This window comes from Cavia porcellus, unplaced genomic scaffold (assembly GCF_034190915.1).
Source record: "Cavia porcellus strain 051 isolate PalLab524CR breed Dunkin Hartley unplaced genomic scaffold, mCavPor4.1 scaffold_23, whole genome shotgun sequence".
Lineage (NCBI taxonomy): Eukaryota > Metazoa > Chordata > Mammalia > Rodentia > Caviidae > Cavia > Cavia porcellus.
Window position 1 is genome coordinate 39,600,419 of NW_026947506.1, and position 23,096 is coordinate 39,623,514.

General features: G+C 37.0%; 1 protein-coding gene across 4 annotated transcripts in view; it reads right to left on the reverse strand.

The window, feature by feature from the left end:
* Positions 1-23,096, reverse strand: part of LOC100718210 (NXPE family member 3-like) — a 37,680-nt gene extending 14,584 nt beyond the window's left edge. Inside the window, exons 1-5 of one of the 4 annotated variants that reach the window (XM_063234204.1) lie at positions 22,942-23,080; positions 22,668-22,787; positions 22,064-22,194; positions 8,700-9,454; positions 1,639-1,718 (exon numbers count right to left, since the gene is read on the reverse strand). In XM_063234204.1, coding sequence (XP_063090274.1) covers positions 1,639-1,718; positions 8,700-9,439 — 820 coding nt within the window. In that variant the 5' untranslated portion in view covers positions 9,440-9,454; positions 22,064-22,194; positions 22,668-22,787; positions 22,942-23,080. Of the gene's footprint in view, positions 1-1,638; positions 1,719-8,699; positions 9,455-22,063; positions 22,198-22,667; positions 22,788-22,941 lie in introns of all 4 variants that reach the window. The other 3 variants (XM_063234203.1, XM_063234202.1, XM_023565130.2) reach the window with 3 other exon arrangements.

Here is a 23,096-nt window from a genome sequence, read left to right on the forward strand (position 1 = left end):
GTTTCCAGGCATTTGAGATGAGGGGGAAACACCCAAAACTTATGAACTTTGGATTATAAAAGAAATAAGTTCTGGAGATCTAAGGCACACCCTGGAGACTACAGTTGTATACTTGAAATTTTCTAAGAGCTGATAGGTTAAGAGTCTCTATCAATCAAACACACACACACCCGAGGACACAAAAATGAGGCAAGTGTGTGAGGTGATGAATGTGCTCACTAATTTAATTGTACTAATTGTTTCATAACATATACACATACCATAGCACATTGTATACCTTAAATGTATACAATTTTATTCGTCAATTATTCATTAAAAGTAGCTAGAAAAGTAACAGCTTTAAACGCTCCCCTTCAACAATATGAATGAGCCTCGAGGACATTATGCTACAGGAAATAAGCTAAAGGACAAGTACCACAGGAGGAATGTAAAATAGACTCCCAGGACCAGAGAGTGGAATAATGATTGCTAAGCGGTGAGATGAAGGGGAAATAGGGAGATGTTGGTGAAGGAACACAAACTTTCAGTTGTACAAGATATACAGGGAACCCGGCAGACAACTACACAGCACAAAACACTGAATTACATATTTAAAATTTTGCTAAGAGGACAAATCTTGTGTTAAGTATTTTAATCCTATGTAAACAATAACAAATAAATAGGGCAAGAGGAAACTTTCAGAGATAACAGGTATTTTGTTTTAAAAAGCAAACCAGAAAAAATGGGTAGAAATGATACCGAATTTTAGAAAAACAGTAGGAAATTAATACTTTTTACTATATTGCATATTGTTCTCTTAGAAGTAGTTGTTCAGGTTACAAGATCCAGGCACAAAAATACTCAAACCATGACAGCACAAACTCTTGTTTTTGATAAACTGAGAGATGAGTTGTATAGTTATCGATCTTGCATAAATATACATATACATTTATATATGTTTACCAACATATATATAATATTTTCCTTTCTTCCTTTTTTCCTTCCTTCTTAACAGACATTTAAAAATATTTAGCAAATATTTAATGTAAAATGTCTTATAACCACAGTAGTGTAAGGAAGCATATACTTTCCCTCAAGTATAAAACACTTCTACACATACGTGGTATGAAATATCAACCAGTTACCTGTGCAATATGTAGCATTCTTGCAGATAACAGAAAGTTTCCTGCCCACAAATATTTTAATATCTAGTTTAGACAACTGATGTAACAAAATTTAAAATGATCTGCACCGTAGTAAATCTTCAAAAAAGAACTGAACTCATTATTCACCATTAGAAACTTAAACTGTAGTTACTCTTGGTCCGTTTATCAGCCATGTCAACCTGCAGTTTAAAATTACCGGCAAGTTAATCATGGATAACCTTATAGAGTTAATGATGGTGATTTCACAGATGTACACTTAACATCACACTCATCAAGTTGTATATATTAAATATGTGCAATTTCTGTGTCAATCATGACTCAAGAAAGTGATTTTAAAAAAGGATTGTGATGGGCAGGGATAGCCTTTGAATTGTGGAAGTCTGTTATTATGGTCCATGCCACTGGCCTCTACAGTATCCACCCTCTCAGTCAAGGAACTGAAGCCACCTAGGTCTACTACCACCCCACCCTAGCACATGCCAGCCCTACTCACCCAGAGTGGTATTGCTTGTGGCTGCAGGTCTGACCAGGATAGGAGAAATGCCCTGAGAGAGCAGTTGGTCTGTCACATTCCTAGAGAAACAGGACAGCTGCATTGAGGGCTGTGACCAGGTGAAGTTAAGCTGTGGGTGTGTGATGATTGACTGTTGACCTTTATTCTGCCTCACTTCAAAAATGAACAAGGTCATTGCAATCTAATTATCACATCGATAACTTGACACAACTACAACAGAGAAAAGAATGATTGGAGGAACATAAGAATCTTATTTTGTGGCTTAATAAAAATATAAGTTTACCTTTGGGATGTCCCTCCCAAGACATACAGCCCTGGTATAAGAACAAAAACAGACAAATTCCAATGAAAGTGAATCCAACTATATAATTAACCAGCACTTCTCAAAACTGTCAAGATCATCAAAGATAAAGAAATTCAGAGAAGCTTCCAGATGTGGCACACACTGTAATCCCAGCACCCAGAAGTCTGAGGCAAGAGAATCTGCATGTGTGATGCCAGCTTGGGCTAAACAGTGAGTTCAAGGCCAGTCTGAACCACATGGCAAGACATTGCCCCAAAATACCAGAACACTTAAAGAAAAAAAAGTCAGAAAACCTGTGACAGCCCAGAGAAGCTTAAGGAATCAGGATAACTAAATTTATGGTGACTCAAATGGAATCCTGGAAAAGAAATAAATGACATTAGGTAAACATTGAGGAAATGTGAATAAACAGTGGACTGGGGTTATCATTAATGTGTTAATACTGGCTCATGAATTATAGCAGATAAACCACAATCATGCAAGATGTGAAAAATAGGAGGAACAGTAGAGGAAAGAGAAAATGGGAACTTTCTGTGGCATCAGCTCAACTTCTCTGTAAATCTAAAACTTTTTAAAAAATCTATTAATAAAAAAATGCAGGGCTGGGGATTTAGCTCAGCAGCATAAGTGCCTGCCTGTGAAGTGTGAGGTCATGAGTTTGATCCCCGGTACCACAAAACAAACAAACAAACAAATCAGTGCATAGATATTTCCCTACTATGAAAATGTTTGTCTACAAAAGTCTTATACATCAAGATTAGCAGAAGCTTTATTCATAATGGCCCAAACCTGGAAAAAAACTCAAATGTTCATCAAGAAGCAAATGGATAAACAACCTGTGGTATATCTATACAGCAGAACGTTCTTCCGGAATGAAAGGAAAGAACCGCTGACACCTAGCAGCAGCAGGCTGCATCTCCAGAACATTTCACTGAGCAGAGGGAGCCAGAGGAGTGTATACTTATGACTTCATTGACAATCCTGGAAATAAATCTAGAATTCTAGTCATGATTCTAGAAAAGACAAACTGATATTTACTGTCAGACGGCAAATCAGCGTTTGCCTGTGCCTGGAGCCTGGTAGAGGAAATTGATTGTGAAGGGCACAAGAGAACTCTTGGGAGTTGGAACTATCCTATGTCCTCACTGTCGCAGCAGTTACTCTAGTGTACGTGCTCATTAAAATGTACTGACATGCACACTTGAAACATGCACACTTGAGAACCTGTAAATCACACTTTCATAAAGTTGATTTTGAATGCTCAAATCAAGAAATTTAAAAACACAGTAAAACTACTGTCTGCTGAGAAGTGTTAAAATTAGACAAATAGCTACTGAGCATCTTTTAGTAAGTGTTCGTTGCACAAATGAATGAAGTGCTGTCTCTAGAATTAATGGATTCCAGTTCTGGCGGTGCTGGGATTGCCATTGGACAGTTCTCGCATCTGATTCCAGTTAGATGTCTTTCTCATTCTCCAAGGCTGATGTTGGGAGCTTGCTATTTTCTTTTTGTCTCTTTCCTGGACAGTATCTCCAACTTCACAGAGAGGCTTTCTTACCCTTTTTCTTCCAACCAAAAAATGTAAATAATAAGAGATTAACAATGTTTAAAATATTGCATATTGCTACCTTAAAAGTAGTTGTTTAAGTTAAAAGATATAGGCATGAAAAAAATGATCAATCAAACAATGAAACAAACAATGAAACCACAAACTGTTCTTTTCAATAAGCTAAGAGAGATTGGTAATGTCATTATTTATTTGATTTTATTCTTCCAAATTCTTTTTTTTTTCAGAATATAGACATGGTCATACATTCTTCTTTAAACAAAGCTACTCCACTCTTCCTGAAGCTGCAACTCTGTCTCCTTTCTTTTGTAGGACAACTTCTTGATAAACTGGTCTACTTTCATTACCTGTCTTCTACATGTTTTAAAAAATTACTGTGTACTTGACATCCAGTTCTAGTAGATCTTAACATATTTCTATATATAAATCAGATCTGTCTTTAATAAAGAATAGTCCAGCAGTGTTGGAGACAATGCAGAGAAACTGGATCTCTTGGAATGTAAAATGACAAGGTCATTCTGTTAAATAGTTTGGCAGTTTCTTATAAAACCAAACATTTGCTGAACACGACAGCACATGCCTATTATCCCAGCACTTGGGAGGCTGAGGCAGGAGGCTCATCATGAGTTTGAGTACAGCCTGGGCTACATAGTGAGTTCAAGGCCATCATGAACTACATAAGAACCTGTCTCAGAAAACAAAAAGAGAGACAAAACAAAACCTTGAAAATATGTGCAATAACAAAAACAAAACCTAAAACTAAAGCTAAAACTCGACATTCATCAATTGCATAATTGAAAGATTGCACTCAGGCATTTATTTCAGAGAAATGAAAATTTATTCTCATACAAAAGCCTCAATATACATATCAACAGAAGCTTTATTAATGAGTCAAAAGTTGGAAACACTCCCGAATGTCCTTTAAAGTATGAATGGTTAAACACATATAGTGACATCTCAGAGAGCTAGGGAAAGGAATAAATTATTGATGCATCCAATAACTCAGGCAGGTTTCTAGGGTATCATGCCTAGTGGAAAAAACCAGTCACAGCTGACTGCACACTGTCTGACTCCATTTGTATAACATTATAAAAATAGCAAAAGTATAGAAATGGAAACCAGAAGAGGGTCACCAGGTAAAGGAACATGAGCTGGAAGTTGGCAGTGCCAAAAAGGGACAGCAGAAGGGATTTCCTGTCTGGTGATGGAAGCTTCCTGTATCTTGATTGTGCTGGTACTCACATAAATCTACTGTGAAGGAACACACACACACACACACACACACACACTGACCTGAGTACACATGTAAGCTGATCAAAACTAAACAAATTTTGTAGTCTAGTTAACAGAATTATACCAATGTTAATTTTCTTGCTATGGTATTGCCCTTCATATATATGAGGTATTACTGTTGAAGGAAGCTGGGGAGAGGAGGTTACATCATTTTATGTACTATTTTGCAACCTCTTGTGAGTCGATAATTATTTCACAGTAAAAAGTTAAATTTTAAAAAGCAATAAGTAGATCATTACAGGTATCATAAAGGCACTCACTAACCACTTTATTACCATTCCATTCATTGCAAAGATAAGGTCACCCCTGCAAATTCAGTGTTCATGATCTCATCCACATTTTATACATTTACTATATAATATATCTAAAATATGAAATAGAATTGCTTGGAAATTTTTAAACTTTATCATAATGGTATATTATATTATGTGTATACCATTACTCATATTTTCAAGGTATAGTTTTGTTACAGGATATAGCTTTTCTTCATGCATTTGAACTTTATGATTCTATTATCTACTTCCTACTGGTTGTGAGATAGTTTCCAGCATTTTCCTCACACATCCTCTACAATAAACATTCTTGTGTATATTCCATGGGTCTCATGTAAGAAATTTCCTCTACAGCTTACAACTAGAAGGCAGATTTCTGAGTGGCAATTTATATGCATCTTCAACTTTACTAGGTATTGTCAAATTGTTTCCAAAGTTGTTAAAACAATTTACACCCTTATAATAGATACACGAGATTTTCTCTCTACCCATCCTCATCACCCTTTGTTTTTTCAGACTTAAAGTTTTTGTCAATATAAAAATTATTAAAGCTGTGCTTGTTAATGAATGCCTACAATCCCAGCATTTGGGAGGCTGAGGCAGGAGGCAGGAGTTCAAGGCCTGCCTACACTACATAGTGAGTTGACGGCCAGCCTGAACTATGTAACAAGACCCTGTCTCCAGAAAAGTTTTGAAAGATGATATTTTGATTTTGATTTAAATTCCCTGGTTGTACATGAGGCTGAATATGTACTTATATGTTTATTCATCATTCATATTTTTTCTGTGATTTTTATTTATATATTTGGCCCATTTTTTTAAAGTAACATCTTGCTAAATTGCTAAGTTGCCCAGGCTGGGCTCAAACTTGCAATCTTCCTTCTTCAGCCTGCCAGAGTCCTGGGAGTACAGGTGTGCATCAGCGTGCCAGCTCATGACCTTTATCGTATTTTCTTACTGTTTTGTAGGGTTTCTTTATTTACTCAGGATACTCATCTTAGATCAATTATCTGTATTGTTAATATCATCTCAAAATCTATAAGAGCCTGATTTAAATTATGTTTATGGACTTCTTGTAACAAAGACATTTTTTTGTTTATTTATAGCCCAACTTACCAGTATTTTACTCTATGACAATAAAACAATACTTTATCAATCCCAATTCATAAAGATATTTTCTTCTTTTATCTTCTTTGAGTTTTAGGATATGGTTTTTACAGTTAGATTTCTAAACTTCCTGACATTGATCTTTCTGTATAGTGTAAAGTTCCAATATAGTTATCTCTTTTCCAATTCTTGGCTATTTAATACATTCACTGTTGATTTGAATGCCTATTCTATTTATGTCAAATTAGTTACATTTATGGATCTAGTCCCTTCCATGATCTACTTAACTATCCCTAAGAATATGCTACAAAGTCAGGTTAAGAAGATTTCGTACAGCAGTTTCATACAGAAAGTTTGAAATACAAAGACATGGGAAAAGATATACCAACATCAAGCAATTTGAGGCCCTTATAACAAGATTAATATCATAAAAATTAGAATTGAAGGCAAAAAAGTAGAGTGAATAATAACCAATAACAGAAAACAAATGGAAAGGTAAATGTACATATCAATGTATAAAGGGAAATATACAAAGGGAAAAATACTGGATTGAGAAATTTTCAAACCTACAAATCTATAAACAATATAGCATATGTATGTCTGAAGCTTATAGATTCAGCAGATATAAAAAGTAAAATATAGATGCTTGGAATTTTAAAAATTGACAAGCTGTATCAAATAGGTTCAGAGCTTCTTTCAGAAGACATATAGACTATAAAATATTTTCAAAGAATGTGGACTACAAACAAAAAACATCAATTGTTGGGTCAAAAATGAATTTTAGTTCTAATTGTAAGATAAAATATTGCTAAATTGCTAAATTCTCCAGGCTTGGTTTGAACTTTTTTTTTGGTCTTTTTCCTTTTTATCTGTACCGGGAATTGAACTCAGGACTGCCTGCTTGCAAGGCAGGTGCTTATGCAGCTGAGCTAAATCTCCAGGCCCAGGTTTGAACTTTTGATCCTTCTACCTCAGCCTTTCAATATGCTGGGCTGCAGGCAGCATGCAGGAATGTAGCATCATGCCAGGCAGGTCACAAAGAAATTCTACACAAAGTTCAGAGAATCAATACCAGAAAAGTTTATGTCCATCAAAATGCAAATAAATTGGGAAAAAGTTTTTTAAAAGATACCAATTTTTAAATTCAAAAACTTCAAAAAGAATTCCTAAATAATTACTGTAGAGATTACAAGATATGTAAAATGGAATTTAAAAAAAGCTTCCACATAAAAAAGTTTGGAGAATGCAGCTAAAGCTCTATTCAGAGGGACATTTATAGCATTCACCACTTTTATTCCATAAAAGGGACTTTGATGCATGCTTATATCAGGTAATCTGAGGAACTCTCTTGAAGATAACAATATGCAATATAACAACCATTGTTAAATTTCTATCATCTTGTCTTGAAATCCTGTATCACTGTTGTTTCGTTTTTTGTCGTTGTTGCTATATGTCTCTTTTTTTCTGTGTTTTGTTTTCTCTTTAAAATAAAAAAATAGAAAGGAAGAGTGAAATAGATGGGTTAAGTGTTCTCAATCATGAAGCTAGAAAAAAGCAAAGCTGTTCTATGAGAAATTCAAGAAACAAATAAATATTAAAGATATAATCAGAAATCTATATAATAGGGTACAGAGTCCTTTTCTGGTACTATGACAGACCTAAATATTCACCTTATACTTTACTAAAAATTCTGGATATAATAGTTTTACTTTTTTTTGTACTGGGTTCCAACCAATGACCTTGTGCTGGCCAGGCACGCATTTATAGCACTGAGCTAAATCCCCAGCCCTACTTTGTCTGTTTGAGACAAGGTCTTGCTGTGCAGTTCAAGCTGGCCTTGAACTCACTTTGTAGCCTAGGCTGACCTCAGCCTCACAGCAATCCCCCTGCCTCAGTCTCCTGAGTGCTGGGATTACAGGTAAGGACATAATAGTTTTAAATCCACTAAAGTTATTGAATATTTAACAAAATAAAAATGAAGTTAATTAAAATCTAAGTGAAGGAAAGAATCTAGATAAAGTGCTCAAGCTACATTTGAAGAGAGTTTGATTTGTTTTGATTACCTCTCTTCTCTCTCTCCCTGTTTTTTTCTCTTCCTCTTCCTCTTTCCCTTTCAATTTCTATTTCTCTCTCTCTCTCAATAGGATCTCACTATGCAGTTGATGTAGCCTAAGCTGGATTTGAACACAGTGCAGATACTTCTGCCTCAGCCTCCGAAGTGTTAGGATTACAGGCCTGTGCCACCCCACCTGCTGAGTAGCTCTTTCAAACCTAAATTCACTTGTAACCTCTCTGGATCTATAGCCTGGCCTGGTTACTGTGCTGTGGTTCTTCTTAGCAACATCTGTCACATAGTAGGTGCTGAACAAAAACATATTGAAAGACAGTAGGAATAAATGAACAGTGTAAGTAGTGGTGGGAGGCCATTGGATCACTGGGGTAAGACGTAGGAGGAAGGATGTGTCTTGGGTTTGACACATATCACAGAATTTCTTACCGTGCCAGTAGATTCTCATCATGTTTTGTGGTTACTTTTCGGTAACTCCCACTTGAGTGACCAACTAAAGAGTTGCAGGGCAAGGTAGGAGGCTTCGCACAGAACCAGAGCTCACCAGAAACTGCATCCCTGTACTGGCAGGTAGCCCTTTTAGTGCCAGTTGACTGAGGGTCAACATTGCAAATCACAGTTTCTTCAGGCCCTTGTGTTCCCCGGAAATATCCCCTAAAATTAACAGTGGCCTGTTTCTCTGTCCAGATTCTGCGCAGAACCCCAACTGCCTCACTGGAGTGGATCAGTCGCACTTGCACCTGGGCCTTCCCAGCCCAAAGCAAGGGGAAGGACAAAAGGTATGTGCCATTCTCCAGATCCTGGACATCCCCGGGAACCCCTGCTTTTAATTCTGAGCCCAGCAGCTGTGCTCTAAAAAGATCTCCACCATGGGTCTTGGGCTTGCCCCGGTGGTCCCTGGCCACGAGGACAGCCTCCAAGTAGTCTCCCAAGGTATAGCTGGCCTGGGCAGGACCCCTCAGGTAATAAGTAGAGGTCTTGGGACTGGTGGAGGCCAAAAGATCCCCCTGATCTCCTGGGGTTGGAGGCCAGTACAGAAGGTAGGTCAAGTTGGTGAGTGCCTGAGGGAGAGAATCCAAGAGGAAGGGAGATTCCGTGGAGTTGGAAGCAAGTTTAGAGGCTGGCTGGGGTCCTGGGATCCGGTAGGTGATACTGTCAGGCCAGAACATCTTGAGATAGAGTATCTGTGGGTAGAGGAAGAGGGATTTGTCACAGGATTGTTTCTCTGGTTTCTTTTCCTGGAAGCTAATAACCAGTGCTAGTCCCCTCTGCCAGCTGGGACTCAGGAGTCCTTTCTGCCTACATCACGCTGTCTGTCTCTCGTAAGCCTGGCACCTGAGTGACTGGCACCTTTCTGTGAAAGGTGCATCTCACAGTTGGAGAGAAGTTGGGCCTCCGGTTCAGCCCTACTGCTTCCTTCCCTGACCTTTTTACTCCGTCTACTAGCACCCTTCAGCACCCACTGAGATACACACAGGCTCGGTGCCCCTTTCACATTTCTGCTGCCCTTCTTCCTCAGGAATCTTTCTTCCCCTCAGAACCTGGCACTCTAATGTCCCCTTTGCACCCAGTGGCTCCTCCACAACCCTCCTGCACTGTTTCTAGTGTGGGTTTCTAATTGACATCTGCGGGTACGGAAACTTTACTTGGTGCTTTTGAGAATTTACAAGAGTGGTGTGGGACTATTTTTCAGTGAGATCTCTTTCTTATTCGGGTCTTCAGTAAAAGAGAGGTGCAGCCTCTTAAACCATTATAAAAACAGAAAACTAGAAAAACACAGAACCGGGTGGGCAAGACAAAGGATGGAGACAGCTGATTCTTCTCTAAGAAGAGACACAGCTGGGTCAAACCCCAGAGCCTTGTCCAGGCCCCAGATATCTTGAATGCCATATTCCTAGAAACACACCATGCTAAGAAGTGAAAAGATCCAAAGGAGAATTACAGTGCAGAGAAGCCATGTTTTGTGTGATGTAATGGTGGTGACTGAAGGGAATGCAGATCCTCACATCCATCAATATCCCTTTTATTCAAGCAAGTGTGATTCATTTGAAAAATGCCATCCAATAATATGTCTCAAATCGGGAACCTGCCAATGCCTATCAAGTTCATACTATAATTAAGCATATGAGCATCAGAGAGATCAATCTGTACTTAGAAGAATTAGTACAGCCATGTCTGTGTCATGAGGAACAGGGGTAGCAAACCCTTCTTCTTTCGTTGTCTCCTAAATTGGCTATTTATTTACAGATAGGTCTCATCTGTTAAATTGTGGACTCTTAGAGGTGATACTGCTTTTTCTCCAGATCTAGCACAATGAGCTGCAGGGAAACCTTAGTAGAAGGCTTTAGGATAAGAATGTGGATCCCAGTTAAAAGCCAAGATACAGAATGTAAAATCAACATTAGAACCCATAACTTTTCTATACACAAATAAAGAGCTAGGTGAAAAAAAATCAGGAAAAAATTTAGTTCCAAATAAATTTTAGAATTGTTTTTCTAATTGTGAGATACACTATTGAAATTTTGATTAATAGTGCATTAAATCTATGCAACAAATTTAGAGTTATGGCCATTTTCACTCTATTAATTCTTCCTACCCAAGAACAAGGGATATCTTTCTTTCTTTTTTTTTTATTATTTAAAGAAAAGGAAACGAAAAAAAATACATGGAGATAAAAATAAAAACAAAAGGTTAGAAATAATACAAAATTACAGATAAACAAAAGGTAAGAAATTGCCGGTTGATAAGTTACAAGTTGTCATCTTCGAAATAGCTGTTCAGGTTGTAGAATTAAAGTATTTAGAATGACATTCAAAAAAGTGACCCTACAGACCATTCTGCTCTATGATTGAACAAAAGCTCCGTAATATGATTATCAGTCCTACACATTTGTTTTACATCTCAAAGAGGGTAAGATTAACCATATCAAAACAGAACAGAACATTTAAAAAAATAAAAATAAAAAACAATTTAAAAGAATACAGGTTTCAAAGCAAGTCCACTGGAGATCTTCATTATCTGTCTCTAGCTTCTTACAAATAGTTGTCCCTATCTTCACCCACTTTATATACTTATTGCATATTATAGAACTAATCAAATCATTACAGGATGATGAAGTCTTTTTAGGTCCTCAAGTTCCAAATTAGGGAAGACAATAGCAACTACCATCGCATCTCTCATTCTCTTTGTGATAGCCGTCCCCATCTCTGCGTATGCTGAAGTTGAACTGAAGAAACCAGACTAATGTCATTCTATTCAGCAAACAATAGATTGCTAGAATTTATATTATAATGCTACAAAATAAGCCTCGGGTTTCTCAGCGCCTCTTCCTCAGAGTATTTGTTCCTTACATCTTGTATTATATAATCTGTTCCCGTACATAATTTAAGAAAAAAGAAACCCATGTGTGAATTTCTACCTATATATCTATCCTCTCTGTATTATAGGGAAAACCAAGTCATAACTAGACAGCAAAACAATTTCCTAGAAAAACATGCAATGGATAAGACACATAAAACTGCAATATACATGATCTTCTGGAGCTACTATGTTTTCTCTTGTTATTTTCAATAGATTTGTCCACAACACTGGCTTATTATAGTTAAACATACTATCACCTATTTTTATAAAAACTTATCTTTGACTGCATTGTAGTATTTGAGAGCTGTTACTGATTCATACCAGTATGGATATCCTTTACATCTTGTCATGCTCAGAGTAGTTTCCTCTACTTTTAGGGTTGATTCTAACAAGCATACCAATTTCAAATAGAATCATTCAAGGCCAACCAATAGTCTTATGATTCAGATACAGTTAAGATCAGTCATAGTAAGACAATGTAAGTAATACAGGATTTCAGCCTAAGTCAATAGGAAAGTAAGGATAGTTACCATGGTATAACCTGCTATTTTTGGTTCTAGAGGTCTGTGTCTTCAAATCTGACATGAGTGGACAGACCAGAACAAATTAAATTCAATCTAAATATGGCACTAGGACTACTGTGTCTTTTAAATCATTATACAGCATTAGCAATGACCTCTGCTTTTTTTTTAAATATAGTTTCAGAGCTGTCTATACTAAAGACTAGCTTACCGTCTCTGCCTCATGTCTGCTACTCCACTTTTCTGCTATAATTTGTCCACCTTATTCCCTCATTCTATTGTCTGCCCCGTTCACTGAGGCCTCTCTGCCATTGTAGCTGGAATCCTGATATCTCTTCCTCTCTTTCTCTGTAATGTCCTTCAGCGCTCTCTGTAGGGTTGGATTGGTGGCCACGAACTCCCATAGTTCCTCCTTGTCTTGAAAGTATCTTATTTCTTCATTAATTTTTAGAGAGAGTTTTGACGGATATATGAACTTTGGTTGCATATTTTTTTCCTTCAGGACTTGGAATATTTCTCTCCACTCCCTTCTTGACTTAAGAGTTTGTGTTGATAAGTCTGCTGTTATTTTGATAGATTTTCCGTTATAGGTAACCTGCATCTTTTCTCTGGCTGCTTTTAATATTCTGTTTTTTTGGTGGATTTCTGGGATCTCGATTATTATATGTCTAGGCATAGATCTGTTTTGGTTGTAGGTAGCTGGCGTTCTGTATGCTTCTTTTATCTGGATATCATTTCTTTTTGCTATACATGGGAAATTTTGCTTTAATATCTCTGTGAATATTTTTTGTATTTCATTTTTGGATGTTCCTGCTTCCTCACTCACATTCTTTATTCTTAGGTTATGTATCTTTTTGTCATCTTCCAGTTTTAGAATTGCTTCTTTCTGGTTCCTTGTTATTTTTAAGAGGCTTTTTCTTTCACGTTCATATGCCCTAAATCTCTCTTCAAGTTTCAGAAGGCTGTCTTTAGTTTCTGTCAAGGCATTTTGCCAATATTCAATGGAATTTTTAGTTTCCTGATATTCTCTTTGGATCTGTTTCATGTATTCTAAGTTATGCTTAAATTCTTCTTCAGATGCTTCTCTTTCTTTTCTGATTTCCTCATTTCTTCCATCTGTGTTCTCTTGGGCTGGGCTTGTCATTTCTTTAATTAATCTCTTTATATCTTGCCTTACTTGGATCAGGAGTACATCTTTAAATTCCTCTATGAGATCATGTAGGTACTTTTTAATTTCGGCTGATGCTGTGTCGAGTAGAGGATGATTACTGTGCTTGTTGTCTTCAGTGTTTAGTTCTCCTGGGCTTGTTTTCTCCTGTTGAGAAGCTGAAGATTTTTTTTAATTTTTATCTCTTGTCATGTTTCTGGTTTCTTTCAGACTGTCCTGGAGTTCTCTGGCCCTCTCCGAATTGCTTAGGGCCTTTCAGAAGCGTGCTGGCTTGAGTTTTTGCTGTCCTCCCCAATTTACTGTTATCTGGGGTAGGCTGGGATGCAGGGGCGGTACAGGATAGTCTCTAGCCTCTGTGTCAGTTAGTTCATAAATTAGGCTGTACTTTCTGGTTGTCACTGAGTTGTGGCTATTTTGTATCCGCTTATTGGGCCCCAAGCAGAGGCTTGGTTTAGCCCCAGTAGCTCCTGCCAATTCTCTTTGTACCAGAAGCAGCTGAGTAATGTCACTATGGCACAGGTTTCTGCCCAAATCCCAGCCGTTCTCTTCCAAACCTCTCTGTGACAGGAGCACCAGAATAGCAGATCTGCCCAAAACTAAGATGTCTCCCACTAAGTTCTCTGTGTGGAGCTGAAGCCAGCAAGTAATCAGGCTCTGCCAGGATTCAAGATGTCTTCCACCAGCCCTTCCTACAGGGGGACCTGGTGATATCACCACGCTGCAGTTTCTGCCGCCAGGCTAATATGTCTACACCAGACTCTGTGTTATTGATTTCCCCGTGGTGGTGGGCCAGCTGTTCTCTGGCCAACCCCAGCAGCCGCGGGGTTCCCGATACTCACCAGAGTCCGGTGCAAGTCCTCATTCCGGGACCACCGCACACCAAGCTGCCCACTTTTCCCGCACTCCCAGGACAGCGTGGGGCGGTGCACAGCGTGAGCTCCCGGCACAGGGCTGACCGGTCAGATATCTGTGCACCGTTTAAATTTGAAACGCGCGAGCTTTGTACATCTGCTCTGGTGCAGAGGTGCAGACTTGGCTGCTACTTGGAGTCCCGGCCCGGGTCTCAGTTTCCCGCAGTCCCCAAATGCAACTCAGCTTTTCCTGCTGGGTCCACAGGTCAGTGTGTTGATTTAAAGGCGCGGGATTTGCAGCCTCCTTTTATCAGCGTTCAAGGTCTCAGCACGACTTTAAATCCTCCAGCTGTACTGTCTTGGTTAATAAGAATCACTATCGATTTGTCTGGCCCTCTCCTTCAATACTGACTTTATATCCACCTATGCTACTGAATTCGGTTATTAAATTTAGATGTCTTTTGGTGAAGCTTTGGGATTCTTCTATGTAGAATATCATCTCATCAGCAAATATTGATAATATAGTTTATTCCTTTTCTGTCCTTATTCCTTTTCAATTCTTACTTTTATGTAAGTATTCTGGCTAATGTTTCCAGAACTACATTGAATAAGTTATGACAATGGACATCCTTGTCTTGTTCTTGATTTTTGGAATAAAGGGTTTCAGTTCTTAACCATATAATATGATGTTAGGGATTGATTTGTCATAGATGACTTTTATCAGATTGAGATAAAGACCATCTAATTCCAATTATCTGTAGAGATCATATTAAGAATGGATGCTAGATTTTGGCAAATGCTTTTGTGGCATCTCTTGAGATGATCATGAAGTTTTCTTCATTGGTTTTGTTAGTATAATGCATTATATTTATTGATTTATATCTGTTGAACTGTCCCTGCATTGCTCAGATGAAATCTATTTTGTCATCTTGAGGATTTACTGTATTCTGCTGGCCAGTATAGTGGGCCTGAAAAATTCATGATGTTCTTAGAGTATCTTTCAGTTGTGGAAAACCATGACTTTAAGATACAATCAGAAAAAAGCCTATATTTCTTTCTTTCTTTCTTTTTTTGTACCACATATCAAACTCACAATCTTGACCCTGCCAGGCAGGTACTTATGCCATTAAGCTAAATCCCTGGCCCAGAAAAGAATCCTATAAATATCTACTTTTATAGTTTAGGCAAGGAGTATGCTATGTCTCTCACAATTATGGAACTTGATGTAATAAAATACTGTATTCATAAAGTCTTAGAAGGTTCAGGGTATTTTGGTGTCATCTCTTAGATTTTAAGAAAAACAAAATCGAGAATACTAGAGATGGGTATACATAGTTGAGCAATGTGTTAGGATGCGGGAATGCTGGTACATCTGCCCCCAATGGGGTACAAGGCAGCTGCCAAATGGAAGCAAGAAGGAGTAAATAATGCTCTCCTTGCAAACCTCCCACCAAAAAAACCCCACAAAAAAACAATTGTGGAGAATGTTTGCAGATGCCATAAAATAATAGGAATTTCTGTGCTAACAATTGTTAGTTAGGTTCTAAGGAAAAATCCACCAATGACTGAGGCCCTGAATGCTGAACCATGACTTTGTGGGGATATACAGGGTCTTACTGCGGACTTTTGAGACTATGTTGGCTAAAGAGATGGGCTTTTCTTTTTCTTTTAAATTGGACCTTTCTCTGGTTTTGGCAGCAGGTAAGCCTTGCTTCCAGCAATGAGAGTGAGTAGGTGAGTCCTATCTACAAGGAAAGGAGGATTACTTCCCTTTCAATTCATGATAGAGTTTGAGCAGTAGTGCCAGTACATCTTTAATTTTTTTGTAGAAATGAATATATTTTAAAAGTTCAACATCAATTATCATTCCAGAGATGCAAATTAAAAGAACAATGAGATTCCATCTTGCCCCAGAAAGAAAGGCTCTTGTTAAGAAATCAACCAATAAAAGTGCTGGCAGGGCTGTGGAGGAATAAAGAACCCTTCTCCACTGTTGGTGGGAGTCTTAGACTGGTTCAACCACTGTTGAAATTAGTGTGGATATTTCTCAAAAAATTTAGGTAGAGCTTCCCTTTTGCTCAGCTATTCCCCTGCTTAGAATCTTCCTGCAAGAATTAGAAGTATCATAGCACAGTGATATATGTACACCCATGCTTATGGCAGCACAATTTACAGTAGCTAAATCTTGCAAACAGCCCAAATGTCACCAAACAGATAGATGGATAAAGAAGAAATGACTTTTTAAAATAATAATATAGAGTACTACTCTGCTATAAACAATTATAAACTTGAGACACTTCTAGCTAAATGGATGTCCCTTGAGACCACACAGGTAGGTGAAATAAACTGGATACACATGTTTAAATATCACATTGTTTCTCTAGTGTGAGAAACTGAAAGGGTAAATAAGGACCAAAATGTATAATAGATCTTGGGAAATTGAAAGAAAATGTTCAGGTGGAAAGGGAGCAAGAGTGGGAAGAAGGGACAAGAAAAAAATAGAACAGATAGAAAAATAGAAACAAAGCTTTCTAAATAAGAAGGGAAAGAAGGGTCCATAGGAAAGGGAGAGAATTGGGGAGTAAAAGAAGAATCAAGATATATTATGAACAGGTACAAATTCCATGTGATGAATGTGGTCATTATATATATCTAAATGTACCAATAAAATCAGTTTTAAAAACACTGAAGCCCTAGACACAGGACAAGTCTTCAGTCTTTATGAATAGCACCCTAATAGCACAGAAAACAGTAGCAACAATTAAGAAATGGGGCTACATCTATTTAAAATTTTCACAACAGTAATGGAACCAATAAGTGCAGTGAATAGACAGTCTAAAGAATGGAAAAAAATCTTTGCCAGCTACTCTTCTGAAAAAGGATTAATATCTACAACATATAAGAGCTCAAAAAAAAAAGAACCCAAAAAGCACCAAGAAAGCAAATATCCTGATCAATGCAAAAACAGACACCTATCAAAAGGAGTAGTATAGATGGTCAATAAATGTAGGGGAAAATGATCAACATCTTTTTTTTTTCTGGTACTATGAATTGAACTCATCACCATGTGCTTCCCAGGCAGGCACTTATGCCTGCTGAGCTAAATCCCCAGCCCAATGATCAACATCTTTAAACGTTAGGAAATTGCAGATCAAAACTACACTGAGATTTCATCATCTCAGTCAGAATAATCAAGAATACAAAACAAACAAACAAAAACCAGTAAGAGCTGGTGAAGATGGGAGAGAGGGACACTGGTTAGAATATAAATTAGTACAACCACTGTGGAAGTAAGTATGGAGGTTCCTCAAAAAAAAAGCCTAAAACTATAACTACCATATGATCTACCTATACCACCACTCAGTGTACATCCAAAGGGATTCCAGTCAGTGTAGTAGGGGGAACTCCTGCGAATCCTTGTTCACTGTGGCACAGTTTACAATAGCCAAGATCTGGAACCAGCATAGGTGCCTATCAACAGATGAATGGATAAAGAAAATATGATATATATACACAATGAAGTGTTATTCGGTCATAAGGAAGACTGAATTTCGTGTGACATTTGCAGGAAAATGGATGGAGCTAGAGATCATCATAGAACAAAAGAGCCAAAGTCAGAAAAGCTAATACCTGTCCTTTTCCTGTTATATGGAATCTCAAAATAAAACAAAACAAAAATAATGTCACAAAAGTAGAACAGAGATTATTAGACAACAAGAAGGAAATAAGGAGAAAGAGTAAGAAAGGAGACACAGGACGCATGTGATCACATACAAAAATACGACCCTGAAACCCAATCTTACAGGAAAGTCACAGGAGCTAATAAAACTTTACTTCTCAAAAGTCAAGATAGAGGCCTCTTCTATGAGGGTGAGGTGCACCTATAGTTCGGCAGTATGAACAAAAGAGGAGTCCAAATTCACAGATCATACGTCCACAGGATTATGGCTTTGGTCACTTTGGTAAGCTGAATGTTGGCTTTCCAAGATGTCCAGGTGGTAAGCTTTGGATCTTGTGAATATGTAACTTCACATGGCAAAAGGGACTTTTATACTCATATAAGTAGATTATTTTATGGTAGGAAGTTATCCTGAATTATTAAACTACAAATGTAATCATGAGTGCTTTAAAACACTGCATAGGAAACCAGATGTGGTGCTGTACGCTGTAATCCCAGCACTTGAGAAGCTGAGGCACAAAGATTATTGCAAGTTTGAGACTAGCCTGTGCTACAAATTGAGCTCCAGGCCTGCCTGAACTGCATAGCGAGACCCTGCCTCAAAAAAGACAAACAAAACAAAAGAAAACAAAAAGAAAGAAATACAGTGTAGGATAATATCCTGACCCATTGTAGGGAAGTATTTCTTTGATAATCATCAAAATTTACTCATCATCAGGAAAATATTGATAGATTTACAATGTCAAGAAAACTAAACTGATTATTCCAGATTTCAGTCTACCAGTCTTCCAAAGTCAAAATGAAAAGTTGTTGGTCTTTAAAAGAAAGAATCCTAAAATAACCTGATATGAACCAATTTTTTATTCTGTTTTTCTATTTCCTCATTTCCACCTTATAAAACTCGTAATTCTGCCATTGCCCAGTGGGAGCTCACCTTATGTTTTTCAGAATGGAGGCTGCCCTAAATCATGATTACAAATGGAATCCAGTTCGATCTATAACTTAATTTGTTGTAATTTTGTCCCAGACAAACTTGTGTTTTTTGTTCAGGAAGCTAGAAAACAGTTGTTGACATTTTCTGCCATGCTGGAGAGCAGTAGAATCAACTTAAACAGACTTGTAGTCCCACGAATTTCAAAATCTTACTGACAGTGGAGACAGCCAGCAAACATTTTGCATAATAGAAGATCATAAAGGCTTGAAAGTAGTAGTACTATAACAAAAAAAAAGCTAAGGAGGGGCAAGAAATTGTGTGAAAGTCTACCTAAGTATTGGGTTTATGGGTTGGAGAATCCATACTGCAAAGCTGTAAATGCTACTAAAATTTTCTTGTATGTTCAACACAATTCTCATCAAAATCTCATGTTTTGTATCTGTGTGTATAAAAGAGAGGCTAACTCTAAATTTATATATAAATGCAAAGCTTTTGAAACAAGACAAGACAGTCTTAAAAACATGAGGTGAGGATTTATTTAACAGGCCTAAAGTCATTAAGATGAAAAGGTATTGGTATAAGAATAAACAAATACTTCCCTGGAGCAAAATACGGCACTTAGAAATAGAGCCTCACTTTAGAGACAGTTCATCAGATGCAAAAGTGGCACTGCAAAATAGGATAGGAATTTTTTGTTCCCATAAGTAGTGTTAGAACAACTGAATATCCTTATTAAGAAAAAAAACCTGGATCACAACCTTGTAACACCAGCAACAGTCAATTCAGGGTATGTTGTAAGTCAAAATCTCCTAGAAAATAACAAAAAAGTATTTCCATGCTTGGAAATGAGGGAGATTTCTTAAACAAAATACAAGGGTACTAACAGTAAAGTAAAAGATGGATAAATTGGTCTAGACTAGAATTAAATGCATAATTATCTTTCACTGAAGGCCAGTATCCAGACAATAAAAAACAAAATAGAAAGTTAGGAAAGATATTTATAGCACACATGCATAACAAATGAAAGAGCTCACATCTAAAATTTATGAAGAATTTCTACAAATTGATAAGAAAATACAGGCCACCCAATTGAAAGTACACAGAAAGTGGCGAGCATTTCACCTGAAAGGAGGAAGATCCATAAATATATAGATAGCTATTCAACTGAATTAGTAAGAAAATAAATGCAAGTTAAAATCCTAATGGAATAACTCTACATATTCCAAGAAAAGACAAAATTAAATGACAATTACAGTGTTGGCAGAGATGGGAACCTCTCATATTGTGTGAAGAGGTGAACAAATCTGAAAAATTACTTGACAAACTCTCAGGATCTACTTAAGCTTAACATATAGGTACCATAGGCCCAAGCAATTTAGCTCAAAAGTATAATATATAGTAGCCCCAACAGAAAGGTTAGCCTGTTTAGAGTAGGAATATCTAAGCCTGAAACAGAAAACAACAAACATCTCCATTAATAGCAGAATGCGTAAGTAAATTTGATATTTTCATATGCTAAAATACCATCATGAAATAAAAATTAACAAATTACATCTTCACATAATAACATGAATTAATGTTGCAAAAATATTTTATACTTCAAGTAGATGGTGTGTGAATATTATTCTGTGAGATGAAAAAACAGACAAAAAGGGGCTGGGGATACAGCTCAGTGGCATAAGTGCCTCTCTGGCAAGCTCCAGGTCCTGAGTTTGATTCGAGTACCAAAAATGAATTAATTAGTTAATTAATCAACAATGTCCAAAGTCAAGGTGCTGGATCTGACCAAGAGGGTGGTAGTGACAGGAATGGAGGCCATGAGGAGGCTTCCACGGGTGATGGCAGTTTCTAATTCTGGATTTGGATTGTGATCACATAGATGTAATTTGTATTGAGCACTTAAAACTATGTAATTTTTATGTGTGTTGTAGTTGAACTGCTTTTAAACAGTGGAAAGTTTCAGCTGCTACAGAAATAAATCTCCCCCTCTCACACAATAGAAAGATATCCTGGAAATGAAAATTAAGTTTTCTTTTTTTTTTTTTAAATTTTATTTAAGGAGAAAAGAAAAAAAAAGCAGGGAAAGGGTAGAAGTTATACAGATTTACAGAAAAAAATGAACAGTAGGAAATCACTAGTTAATGGATTACATATTGTCATCTTAGAAATAATTGTTCAAGTCACAAAATTAAAGCTTGTAAAGTGGACATTCCATCAATGATACTGCAAACAGTTCTGTTCATTGATCCAATAAAACTCTGTGATATCATTTTCTATCTTATACACTTAAATATACCTGCAGTTATATAGTTTGGAGCACTTTCTTTTCCTCTCTTTTGTACCATGACTATTACACATTTTGGGTTTCATTGCTCCCACGGTTCTTATTACTTTTTTGGAAGAGAGTAAAACCAAATGTGACATAACAGAACAGAATCGGTCAAGTCAAAAGGGTGGATATAATAGATAATGTAAAAACATAATACAAGGTGATCAACAATGGTTACCATAATGCCTCCCGCTATCTCTAATAGAATTGCCTGTATCATTAGTTAAAATACAATTGAACAAAACAGTAAAGAATAAAACCGACAAAATCAAAACATTGGAGACATTGTAGGTCTTCAAAAGTAGATAAAAGTCAACAAGAATGGGCGTCATAATGAATCTCATTATCTTCACAGCTGATGCCTAAACTTTCGAACCTGATACTATCCAGCAAAACAGAATAGGGGAACATCAGTTAAAAACCAGATGGTGAGAGTAATACAGGGCTTTAAATCAAGGTAATGAAAAGTCAAAGTGGGTTACTATAATATATCCTGCTATTTTTTTTCCTTTAATTAAAAGGATAAAGATAAAAAAAGTAAATAATGGAGTGGAGATTGAGATAAAAGAGGGCATAACAACGAAACAGCGCAGATCAAAACATAACCATTTAAGCAGAATAGTGTTTCACCACCAGATAATCCTAACCTAAAAGTAGTTACCATATTGTTTCTTTCTTTGAAATCCTTGAGTACAACTTCGTATACTGTAGCATTAAGTATATCAAAACAATGTAAAACCATTCGAGAGAATGACAGCATTACAGAGTATTTAGAATCGACTAACAAAATGAACAATGGTTTCTGTATAATCTCCTTGTCTTTAACAGGTTTTTGCTTATACTATCGTACATAATAAAATCCAATAAGATACAGCCTATTTAGACCATTGGAGACAGAAGGACAAAAGCTAGATGAGACTTCAAAACAAGATGATACTAAATCTGTATTACCTATTAAGATGTCATTTTCTCCAAAATAGCTGTTCCTATCATCCAATCTTCTCTGCCTCATTTCTGTTAAGCTCTTTTTCTGTCCGTAGCTGTCAGTTTGTCTTCTTCAGAAAATTAAGTTTTCTTTAGACCTGCTTGTTAAGGAGTTCAGATTTCCTATTAAACTCAGTGCTCTTAGAATAAAGGCCAGTTTATGAAACCATAGTCCAGATCACCTACTTTTTAAAAGAAGAGTAGAAATATTACTATTTCCATACAAAACCCCTACTGTTTAAATAATAACTGTAAGAGGTCCATGGAGTATCTATTGCTGAAATTTTCTTTTTGCTTGCAAAACAGGCAAGAAAGTGCCATTTCCTGAACACTTACTGGCTTTCTGTTGTTCTTTTAAAAAAGTCTCAGTCAGTGTAGTCACCTGCTCACTTTCTACATATTGGAGGGTTTTTTTCCTCTCTTGATTTCCTGCCACTTTTTTTGGTCTGTACAAAGCACAGCTGTACACTACAGACTCCTACACTACAGACTTTTTCTTTTATACTAAGACAGAAAACATTTTTCAAAGATGAGAGTAAAGAACAATGTAAGTTGCTTATTTTTTTCTCACCACTAGAATTTCCTGAGAACAACCTCTTTTGAAGTTAAATTTTAGAGTCCAAATCGACCTCAACTGTCAGCTTGCTCAGCCTCCTCCTGCAGCTCATACCCCATCCTGCAGACCTTGTTCCTGAAATCACAAAAGATTGGTCATAAGAAGACAAAGGGCTTCTGTAATCCCCTTTACTAGGTAAAAGCTCTTAATTCAACCATATCTGAGTTTGCACAGGGAGAAAAAAGAGGAGCCAGCAATAAGAGACAGTACAGGCAAGGGAAATACTCACCCAAACTAAAATGGACAATCCCACAGTCAAAATCTTGCGGTACTTGGATTGTCCTGTAAACAGATCCATGCTATCTGGTTTCTTCTTGTGCGATCAGAATGAACCAAGGATCCAGGTTAAACCATAAAGTAACACAAATTAACAGACTCGCCCAT